The sequence below is a fragment of the Hevea brasiliensis genome, chromosome 18, assembly GCF_030052815.1.
Source record: "Hevea brasiliensis isolate MT/VB/25A 57/8 chromosome 18, ASM3005281v1, whole genome shotgun sequence".
Taxonomy (NCBI): Eukaryota; Viridiplantae; Streptophyta; class Magnoliopsida; order Malpighiales; family Euphorbiaceae; genus Hevea; species Hevea brasiliensis.
In genome coordinates, this window is record NC_079510.1 from 44,181,903 (window position 1) to 44,193,765 (window position 11,863).

Consider the following 11,863-nt stretch of genomic DNA (forward strand, 5'->3'; position numbering starts at 1 on the left):
TTAATATCAAGAAAAATAGAATAATTAAGGCATTGTTTGGGAAATGCAAAGGAGGGAGGGACCACTCAAATTACGTACGTCTTGGTGCAAAGGAAATTTACAAGGCCCAATAAAAAGAAGAGGCAATTCCTCAACATATGTGGGCTTGAGGGAATGCAAATTCATTGTTTTTGAGAAATAATAATGTACGCCCCTCTAGTATCAGAATCAAAATCTTGAAATTCATAAACAAGATATTGATGAACAAAAAGATAAAGGGTACTGCTTCATTCAAGGATCAACTTCGCTTGTATTTGTTAATGATTTTCTAACATTATAAATGAATTGTTTCATTGAAATCGCCTTCAAATGGTGTGCTACACAAAGACAAATTACACACCGACTCTTCAAAAAATTAACTTTTATCCTTCTCTTTTTATTTTTGGTTGGCGGGTGCTTAAGGCAAGGTTTGCGAACCAGGCACTTTATATATTCCTATTGATAAGATACGATTCACTATTACTTTCTATTTATTATAAGGCTAAATACATGTATAAATGTCTTTTTGACGAGGATCTTGCATATGTTCATTTCATACACTTTGGGGCACAAAACCCTACTGGTAAACCTCATTAACAACTGCTTATATTCACCAACAACTTGAACTTTGTATGGCCCAAGATTCTCTAATAAGATTGTGTTTTTGCGTTATCATTTTAGTATCAAAAGATTAACATGGGGTGTGAAACGGGTAGCTTATCTTCCCAAAAAGGGATAAAGGGGAAGAGAGAGGAAACTGCTAGCTAGATAGTATATAGAAAAGGGTGAGGGTGGTGGTGTGGGATATGTGACCATTGTTGAATTGACAACTCATCTAATTAATTAAACACGTTTCATTCAAGTGTCTAAATCGAAATTAGTTTTAATTAATGTAATTATGGAGATAATTATGGGGCAGGTGTTGGTCATGCGCAGCTAGTAGTTCAAAGTATGGCCATGTAATCTAGCGTAGATTAGTGAGTTTATGTGCCTTATAGCATAGAAAAATGAGAGATGGGGTTGGTGGGTGTCTCCATGCATGAGATTTGAGGAATCCTCATGGGAGAGTTTTAGGCATGGAGAGGTGTGTGGTGGGGGTGAGGTGGTGGTGGGAAAGAGGCCCAATGGGCCGACAAACTAACGTCTTTTTGACTCACGCATGCCCTAAAACTATACTTGCTTGTGCAAAACCATGCTCAAAATGGGAGCCTTTATACTTATTTTGGTTGCACAAAAAGATGTATAGCTATTTTCATCACTCAAAATTTGGACTAATATGCTTTCAGGCCTTTACCTTTTTTCCCTTCACATCTACACGACTACGATAACTTCTCAATTCAAATTATTGATATGACGTTGCAAATAATAAATTGATTCAACAATGATTGAAAGCGGTTAAAATCAACATAATAGAGTAATCTTTGCTACACCTGGACATATATATTCAGCCAATCAACAAATGATCTATTGGTTAAAATCATGGTAGGTTCCATAGATAAATACATGTTCATGATTTTCAATTGGTTAGGTGTACAAATACCCTGGTGTAAGTAAGAATTTTTCAATATAAAATTACCTGCTGACGAATATGAAGGATATGTAAAAAATGAATTGTTTATAAGAGTTTGACCAATCTTAGTTCATACGAAATAATTACCTTATTATTATTTTTTTCTATTATTATCTATCAAGCTTAACATGAAAGTTTAAACTTTTGAGTACATATATAGATTTAATTCTTGCAAATGGAATAACTCACATATATAGGATGAATATTATAAGGATTCCAGATTAAAGAAATTAATCATGATTAAATGTAAGTAAAAGCAGGGTAATATAGCTAGGTATAGCTTTCGTCAAATATTTCAAAAGAAATTGAAATTATTCAAGTAAAAAATTATAAGAAAATAATAAGAGAAGAGGTAAGAATCCTCATTGTGCACCAACAGATAAAAAGAAAAGGCTTCAACACAAACATGTCAGAAATAACAATCCAATAAGTTAGATAGATGATTAGATTGTGGTTAGGTTTGTAGATAATATAGATATACATATATAGACATGAAAAAAAAACAACTTTTTGATGGAAAAATTGAAGTGATGTTCTTTAGCAACTTTGTAAAATCACACACACACATATAGTCACATATATATAGCATCTGCTAGCAACAATGAAAAGGAGACAATAGAGATTGATATGAAATCTAATCTAAATCCAAAAAAGAATCTATATTATTACCATATTGATGCTTATAAAATTTCCCACACGCATATTTGCAAGAACATGCACTCTCTGCCCATGAAACTAAGAAATAATATAATTAGGTGAATTCAATTAGCAATTAATTCTTTCAAGAACCTACCATATATATGACATATCCACATATATATAAAATAATACCAGACACCATAAATATTTTGGGTAGAAAGCAATGCTTTTTTTAAATCATTTTTGTTCTTTTATATGCTTCTTGTTTTGGGTGGTATGGAACTGGAGCAAGAAATGAGCAAATTTTGATGTTTATTAAAGATTAATACCAAGTTGAAGATTTTTCTGCTTCCCAAGGAAATTAAAAAGTGAAAAGAAAAGGAAAAAAACTAAAGAAAGATGGAAGGTTTTGGGGAAACAGCAAATTAAGGAGATAGGGTTTTGGCGTTTTGAGTCTGCAAGTCTTTCTCTACTTGCAGATGTGCACGTGTGTGGTGGCCCATATAAAAGCTTTGTACGTTCATGTGCATGTGCATTGCCACGTGTCAGGCTTATGGCTTGTCTTCCCCACAAATTTGGGTCCTTTTTACTTTAGTGGTCAAGTACATGTGGACCCAAATCGTTGCATAGAAACCTTTCAATGCTTTTAGTTTATTTGAGGGCGCTGTTGGGCTCACACGCTCTTTCGAAGCCACTGAAGCATATTCTTTTGTATACAATATCATCAGAGGCATAAGTCTAAAGCATGGATCACTTCAACTCTTTTACTCATGCATTATTACAATATCAATAGTTTACTGTGGATTCCCAAGGGCTGCCCATGGTCTAACTTACATGTTCTTGAAACTTTTTCTTTGGAATTTTTTTCCAAGGAAAGAATTTTATGGTGGGTAAGCTTGAGTGCTAAAAAGATTTTGCTTTAGTGTGACATGATACTGTACATATTCAATCATGGAGGAGCAAAAGGGTCTGATATTTTAGGTATGTGAATGCGACTGATGTTCATGACTCAAAGCTTTCTCTTCCCCTATTGTTTTCCCAATGATATGTGGTTATCAAATGATTAGCTCCAGATCTCTTTCTCTCTCTCTCTCTCTCTCTCTCTCTCTCTCTCTCTCTCTCTCTCTCTTTTCTTTTAGGATTAATCTAATCTCTCTCAGCTTTATTTGATTTGTTAAAATTTACATGTCATCTCTTGCTTCTCATGTTTTTCTGTGGCCAATAATCATCTTTCTAAAAGCCCAATTCTATAATCTAATTAATTAGTAAGTATTTTTGATATTGGTACAAATTATTATGGGAGACAGATGTATCATTGTTTGATATTCTTGTGCTTCTTGAGATCGATCATCATTAATTTGACTAATAGAGATCATTATTAAAAATATGTTGTTTTTCCAAATTTTTTTTAATGATCTCATCAATTAGATTAGGGATTATGACAAAACTAGTTGAGAGTAAAAAAAGAAACTTTTTCATTATTTTGGGAAAAGAGACTGAGCTACTTATATTGATTAAAGTTAAAAAAAATAAAAAAAAAACGCGGGAAAAAGAAAAAATAGATGGGAGCTAGCTGCCATTTGTCAGTTGTAATTTAAAAACAAAATTAGCTAACTAAAAATAAATTAATAATGTACTGCACTTAACCCAAAAAGCTTATTCAAGGAAGAATTGTACAAATTTTATATTTAGTACTCTTGTCTTATAACCAATTGACGTGAAACAATACACTTTCTTACGCCTAGGTATAAATATTTAGAGCGTAAAATTTACAGGACTAAACATTTGTAGATGGCTCAAAATCGAGAGAAGAATTGACTCTAGTAGTAGTTTACAAAGCTAATTAAGAGTAAAAATGAAACTTTCTTGCTTCTTTACAAAGAGAAACTGAGCTACTTATACTAATTACAATTACAAAGAATGATGGAAGGCAGGAAAAAGAAGAAATAGGCAAAAACTAGCTGTCAATTGTCAGTTGTAACTGAAAAACAAAATCAGCTAACTAATTAACAAAACTAGCTAGCTAAAAAAAATTAATTATGGTTTGGCCTAACTCAGTCCCAAAATCTAATTCATGAGGGAAGGATTGCACAAGTCTTTATATTTAGTACTCTTACTTTGCCGCTGGTTGATGTGAGGTAACATACCATTTCATGCCAGATATAAATATATGGAGCATAAAGTTTGCAAGACTAAATATCTGTAAGTGACCCAACATTAAGACAATGGTTGGCTCTAATACTATATTACAAAGCTAATTGAGAGTGAAAAAGACACTCTTATTTCTTCAAAAAGAGAAACAAAGCTACTTATACTAGTTACAATTACAAAGAATGAAGGAAGACACGAGAAAGAAAAATAGATTGGAACTAGCTGGTAGCAGCCAGTTATCAGTTGTAATTGAAAAACAAACCAAGCTAACTAAAAATAAATTAATTGCTTTCTACTCGCATCTCCAATAATAGGGATTTGAATATCGTTAGCATTCAAGAAATGATTTTTAAATCCATATATTGAATATAAGAGACGGGTCTTTGAACTCAATTAGACAAGTGAATTAATCCGTTAAGATGTGTGTAAATCTAATTTGGATATCGTTTGACTGCAAATATCGAAAACAGGAAAAATAAAGACTAAAATTTGAAATTAATTAGAAGAAATTAAACCCACGACACCTATATATAGTCATAGTAAAATGAGGTAAGCTTTTGCTTCCACGCAACCTTGACTAAAAATCATATTTTCCATGAATATGACTTGTAAACGTACTTGTGTGTATATGTAAATTGAATTGATCATCCAATCAATTGTTGGTGGCCAAATCAAAAAGGCATGTATTTATTATTACAGTCAAAATGAGAATCTGTTAGAGGAAATAGATGCATGAACAAACTTTGCATAAGATTGTATTCTTTTAAAATCTTCTTTTTCCTAATCTTTGATTCCCTCATGCATGCCAATGTCTTTATCATCTGCAAAGATAATTCCATGATGCTAAAGAATAAATGAGGAATATATAGCTAGGAAGGTGAAAAATTCAGATGGGTATGATATAACTACAAGAAGAAAATTGAAAGAAGCAATACTAAGGATCGAATATTTGAAGGAGATAGAAGTTGAAAAAGACTAGTAGTTTTAATTAATTTAGTCATCAGAAAACAGTTCCATTTTTATCTTTTTATGCTTTATGTGAAATGTACAAAACAAAGAACAAAAATTTTCTTAATAATTGTAGCAAGTTTTAACCACTGCGTACACTTTTTCTAAAGGAAAGTCTACATTATAACCAAAAAATCACTTCTGTCTTATGCCTTTTTCCCAGAAAATTCTTCTGCTTGCCCATCATTCTTTCTCAGATTCTGGCCAGAATGATAATAAATCTCTTGGATTTTTTTTTTTTTAAAAAAAAAAAAAAAAGTTAAACTCAAAATCTTGTTGTAATATAATTATCATATGTGCAATTGGGAATCCATCATTTTTTTCCTCTCTAAAACCAAACCAATATCTTTTATTCAAACAAATATTTTGCAGAAGGAGAAAAAGAGAGATGAAGTTTCTGTTGATTCAAGAAGAGAAGTTATAACTTTCTTGTTGTTTCTGTTTTTGGACATATCTTTTTCGTCATCATGCATATTTCTGAACTAATGAAAGGCTTACTTCAAAACTTTCAGCATAATCATTCACAAATTATTCGTATTAAATTAATTTATTAGAATTAAAAAAAATCATATTATAACCAATTATTCAAAAAATACTTTATAATATATAAAAAATAATGAATGAAAGTCAATTTCATTTTTTTCTTAATTATAAATAGAATTCATTAAATAATTGCTTTATTGATAAAAAAATCTACAAAACCAATTAAGATTGTTTATAATTTAATTATGTAAAATTTTTCTGACTTGAAGAGTGCCAAAAACCATCAATAAGATTTAATTGTATAATTTGGATTGTCTCTACTAACAATGATTTAAGCCAATTTAATTTGGCCCCCACTTGCCATATATTCTCTTTTAATTATTTGTTTGTAACCGAAATGAGACTCCGATAAAGTAATGTATAATAATTTTAATAAATTACATTAAATTACAATTAATTAGTTTTTCATTATATTCATTTTTAAATAAAAGCAAAACCATTAATTTGAGGGGGTAATTCCAATTTTTGTGACGTAGATAACTTCACCTTTGAGCATAATAAGAATAATAATAATAATAATAATAATAATAATAATAATAAATATTATAGGTGATATTGAAAGAGTTGACACATACATACATAATTCCATACAGTGTAATATAAGAAATTGTAGTACCCACCCAAAAAAAAAAAAAAAAAGAAAAAAAAGCAGAGGTACCATGAAAGCTCATGGTTTGTTTTAAATTAGGCACAGAAGAAGACACAAGAGACAGGAGGTTGGGGAAAGGATTTTTGACCTTTGTCAATTAAATTTATATTAATGGAGGAATCTGAACTTTCCCCAGTTGTGGGTCAAACCAAGACATGCACAAAATTCAACTGCTAACAAGTGAAATGGATCACATCAATTCACCTAACCCTAACTCACATTCATAGATATATTCCAATCTGCAAATCTTCAAAATACAAATAATTTTTCTTCTCCTTACATCACTGTTCGCTACTGTTTCATATTTTTGGATAAAATGTTCCATCAATTAGCTTTTTAAATTGAGTTAAGCACTTAATCTCCATTTTTATATACATGTATATAATTTCTTGGGGTGTACCTAATTTGCTTTAAAAACGATTATACACTAATTATTATAGAATTAGCAATTATTCATTTAAATATGAGAAATGTAAATATTACCTAAAATTATCCTCAGATGTATATACATTTATCAAAATTTCGAGTCTAAAGAAGTTATAATAATTATATCTGAAAAGTTTTATTTTTTTATTTAAAAAAAATTATCGTAATTTCACGTTTTGTGAAATTTGTTATTTAATTTTTTTTTATGTCAACTCTATGCACAGGGTAAAAATCATTGTTGCTGTGATACAATCACCATCGACTGGACCACACACACACGCCCTTGTTATTACAGCTTTTTATCTTGGACAGGAAAATATTTTTACAGAAAGAAGAAACAGTGTCCACGTCACTACAAAACCCCACTTCCACATAACAACCGCCACCTGTAATAAACTATGTACAAAAAAAAAAAAAAAAACTAAACCATCCTTAGTTAACTTAACCACAACACCATATCAGGCGGTTACTTTACTAACTCTCTCTACTTCACAAATACTACTGCTGCCACACCAAATGGTCCCCTATCCGCCTATCGCTACCGCTTTGGCGTTTTCCTCCTCGGTAGAATTACTCACCTCGCCCTCTCAATCACTATATACACTCCCCGCATGGCTATATATATAGACACTGAGCTCTCTCTCTCCCCTCTCCCTCTATATATCTCTCTTTGGCAATCTCTCTCTCTCTTCAGAACACTGCCCTACTTCTCTCTTTCTGTCTGTAGAGCTATCTGAAGCAGTGCACTGCAGGTGTAGCTTCAGCAGAGTGCAGAATAGTTAGTTAATTAACGGTTTTTGCTTCGTTTCTCCCCATTTTGCCCTTCTTCTTCTCTTGAATTTACTTTTTGAAGGGATATAGAGAGTAAGAAGAATAATTAATCATGATTAGCTGGAAGGATCTGTACACCGTTTTAACGGCGGTGATTCCTCTCTACGTTGCTATGATTTTGGCCTACGGCTCCGTGCGCTGGTGGAAGATTTTCAGCCCGGACCAGTGCTCCGGCATCAACCGGTTCGTGGCGATATTTGCTGTGCCGCTATTGTCTTTCCATTTCATATCCACCAACGATCCTTACGCCATGAATTTCCGGTTCATTGCCGCCGATACGCTTCAAAAGATTATAATGCTTTTCGCTCTCGGTATTTGGACTAATTTCACTAAAAACGGAAGTTTAGAATGGATGATTACAATTTTCTCCTTGTCTACTCTTCCAAACACACTAGTCATGGGCATTCCTTTGTTGATTGCCATGTACGGCGAGTACTCCGGTAGCCTCATGGTTCAGGTGGTGGTTTTGCAGTGTATCATTTGGTACACTCTTCTTTTGTTTCTTTTTGAGTACAGAGGAGCCAAGATGTTGATCATGGAGCAATTCCCTGAAACTGCTGCTTCCATTGTTTCGTTCAAGGTAGATTCCGATGTTGTTTCTTTAGACGGTAAAGATTTCTTGGAAACAGATGCTGAGATTGGTGACGATGGGAAGCTACATGTGACGGTGAGGAAATCGAATGCTTCGCGGCGATCTTTGGGGCCTGGTTCTTTCTCTGCATTGACTCCACGTCCCTCGAATCTTACTGGAGCTGAGATTTATAGCCTAAGTTCATCAAGAAATCCAACCCCAAGAGGATCTAATTTTAACACTTCCGACTTCTATAACATGATGGGTGTGCAGGGATTCCCTGGTGGAAGGCTCTCAAATTTTGGTCCAGCGGACTTGTACTCTGTACAATCTTCAAGAGGTCCAACGCCTCGGCCCTCAAATTTTGAAGAAAATTGTGCTCCAATGGCTACAATTTCTTCTCCGAGATTCGGGTTTTATCCAACGCAGACGGTGCCAACATCTTATCCAGCACCGAATCCGGAATTTTCTTCAACTGTATCCGCAAAAAACACCAAGAATAATCAGCAGCAGCAGGAGCAACAACAGCAGCAGCAGCAGCAGCAGCCTCAGAATTCCAAAGCAAACCATGACGCTAAGGAGCTGCACATGTTTGTTTGGAGCTCAAGTGCCTCGCCGGTCTCCGACGTATTTGGTGGGAATGATTTCGGAGCATCCCAGCAATCTGGCAGGTCCGACCAGGGAGCCAAGGAGATCAGGATGTTAGTTGCTGACCACCCACAAAATGGGGAAACCAAAGGTATAATTACAACCTTCAATTTACAGAAAACACACTCTATTACTAACAAATTAAGCATTTAACAATTTAATTTCTTTCACTGTTTGTTATTTTAGTCTAAAAGTTTTGCCTTTTTTGTTTTGAAATGGGAAAGCCATTGCACATGCTGGAGAATTTCCTGGCGAGGACTTCAGTTTTGCTGGTAAAGGAGAAGGAGAAGATGATGGGCGAGAAAAAGAGGGACCCACTGGACTTAACAAGCTGGGGTCAAGCTCAACCGCGGAACTCCAGCCAAAAGCCACCGGAGCACCAGATTCTGGAGGCAACAAACAGATGCCTCCGGCGAGCGTTATGACCCGTCTGATATTGATCATGGTTTGGCGCAAACTGATTCGGAATCCAAACACATACTCCAGTCTCATTGGCCTGGTTTGGTCTCTAGTTTCATTCCGGTGAGTGAATATATAATCAAAATTCTGAAACAAATTCAGTTTTTTTGGAAATAATTAAGTTACTGTGATTGATATCTGTATATTTGGATTTAATTGCAGGTGGCATGTGGCTATGCCTAAAATAATAGAGAAGTCCATTTCCATACTGTCTGATGCTGGCCTTGGCATGGCTATGTTCAGCCTAGGTGAGTGGTCCTAAATGAAAATTCATTTTTAGCCTTCCTTAGTATTCCCTTCTTGTACCCAGAAAAAACACGAGCGTAAATAGTCCATATTATCATGGATCGGACAATTATACAAAGCAATGCCATATTATTATAGAGTTTTTGGATAAAAAGTCCACGAGTAGAAGTATTTTAAATGTGGCAAAAGTTTGACTACGCCATAGTGTGGAAGGGCATCAATATGGTTGGCACGCTGTGATGGTTACATTGTCTAAAGTTGAGGTTTTGAATACCCAGCTCACAGCTATCCAATTCTTTTGTGAGCATTTGTCATCACCTAAAGAAATCAAAGGGGTTTTAAACCGTATAATGGGTTCTCTACCCGACACATGGGGCCGGTTTTCCCTTGTGGTCTAGGGTCGGTGGGGATCAGTTGTGATAGATGCCTGTTTCTGACCGTTTCGGTGAAGGTGGTTGAATTCAGAAAAATTAAAGATAGATGATAGACTTCATTATTCTTATTTTTTTTTTTATATGAATACATACTGATTTGGGTTGTTATATTATGGTCCAAATTAAAGGTCTATTTATGGCTTTACAACCGAAGATAATTGCCTGTGGGAACTCGGTTGCTGCGTTCGCCATGGCTGTTCGCTTCCTGACTGGTCCTGCAGTGATGGCTGCCGCTTCAATTGCCGTTGGCCTGCGTGGTACTCTTCTCCGCGTCGCTATCGTTCAGGTGAAACTCACTTTTGGCATAACCATTTGCCTATATATCTCGTACAATTTAACAAGTGTTCTTAACATGATTTAATTACTGTTACATGTAATAGGCTGCACTACCGCAAGGAATTGTTCCATTTGTGTTCGCCAAAGAGTACAACGTCCATCCAGCCATTCTTAGCACTGCGTAAGCAATTAATTAAAGCTTTATCTATAGATAATGATTTATTTTTCTATATATATGATTAATTTATTTTTATATATATATATATATAATTTCAGGGTTATCTTCGGAATGTTGATAGCATTACCAATTACCCTTGTCTACTACATTCTCCTTGGATTGTGATTTTTCTGAGTGGTATCCCAAAAATAGAGCAGAAATGAAGAGAATTTTGATTGCTGATGATAGTGTGTCACACTTATTGGCTTTGCATAGCTAGCTAGCTGCATTGACTGCATATGTTGGTGTTAGAGGAGGAATTCCCGGGGAAAGAAGAATTTAATACAAAGAAATTTGCCAAAGGTTCCAAGATTCTTGGGGCTAAAAAAATATTTTTAGCTTAGTTTTTAAGCCCTGATATAAGGATCTTGCACCCATTAAGAGCCAAAATTAAAGTTTGTTCAATCTTCTAAGGTTTTAAAATGAGCAAATTGAAGGCCGTTCTTTGCATAAGGGAGACATGAAGGAAGAAAACACGGGCAAAAGAGTTAGAGCCATTAGAAAGCCATCATCATGGATAAGCTTATTTCTCTTCATTTCCTGTTAGTGCATGTAAAGTCTGATTTCAATATTAATTCTTCCTCTTCTGCTACAAAACGACAATGCAAAAGATTAATGAATTGGATCAGAAGATACGAAGAGAAGGAGAAAAGGGTTTTTTTTTTTTTTTTTCTTTTGCTTTTGTTATATTAGTTTAATTTTATTCTTAGTGTTTGGATTTTGATTGTCCGTAGATCCGGCAATTATCTACGTTTGTCTTGTTCCTCTGATTTGTAATTTATATAGGATTTTGTGATAAGAAAAGAGGTCATTAATTAATCATTCACCATGTTAGTGAAGTATTTTTCTTAAAAGAAAAAGACAGGCTATGTGCATTACATGTCTCTCAAACTCTTTCAATCAATCAAGCAAAGCATATACAAGTATGAAGGATTTTTATTTTTTTTATTTAAAAAAGAAAAAAAAAGAAAAGAAAAGAAAAGGATCTTTGAAAGCAGAATTTCTTTCTAGTTAGTGGGTTTTGTACTCTTGTTGCCCAGAAAGACCTTTTCTTAGGGTGACCTTTAGAGAAGCTATATGCAAGGGCATTGAAAATATGGGATACCTAAGTAGGAAAGTGAAGGTCAAAAGCAGCAGCTAGCCTTACTTTTGCCTTTGATGCGCCCACAATCCTACC

At 34.2% G+C, this 11,863-nt stretch overlaps 1 protein-coding gene across 1 annotated transcript; it reads left to right on the plus strand.

Annotated features, from left to right (window-relative positions):
* Positions 1-7,641: 7,641 nt before the first annotated feature.
* On the plus strand, positions 7,642-11,525 carry LOC110662891 (auxin efflux carrier component 3). Its single transcript, XM_021822047.2, has 6 exons — positions 7,642-9,145; positions 9,279-9,576; positions 9,676-9,761; positions 10,322-10,479; positions 10,574-10,650; positions 10,746-11,525. The coding sequence occupies exons 1-6, from the start codon at positions 7,888-7,890 to the stop codon at positions 10,810-10,812; spliced, it is 1,944 nt and encodes a 647-aa protein (XP_021677739.2). The 5' UTR covers positions 7,642-7,887; the 3' UTR covers positions 10,813-11,525.
* Positions 11,526-11,863: the final 338 nt, after the last annotated feature.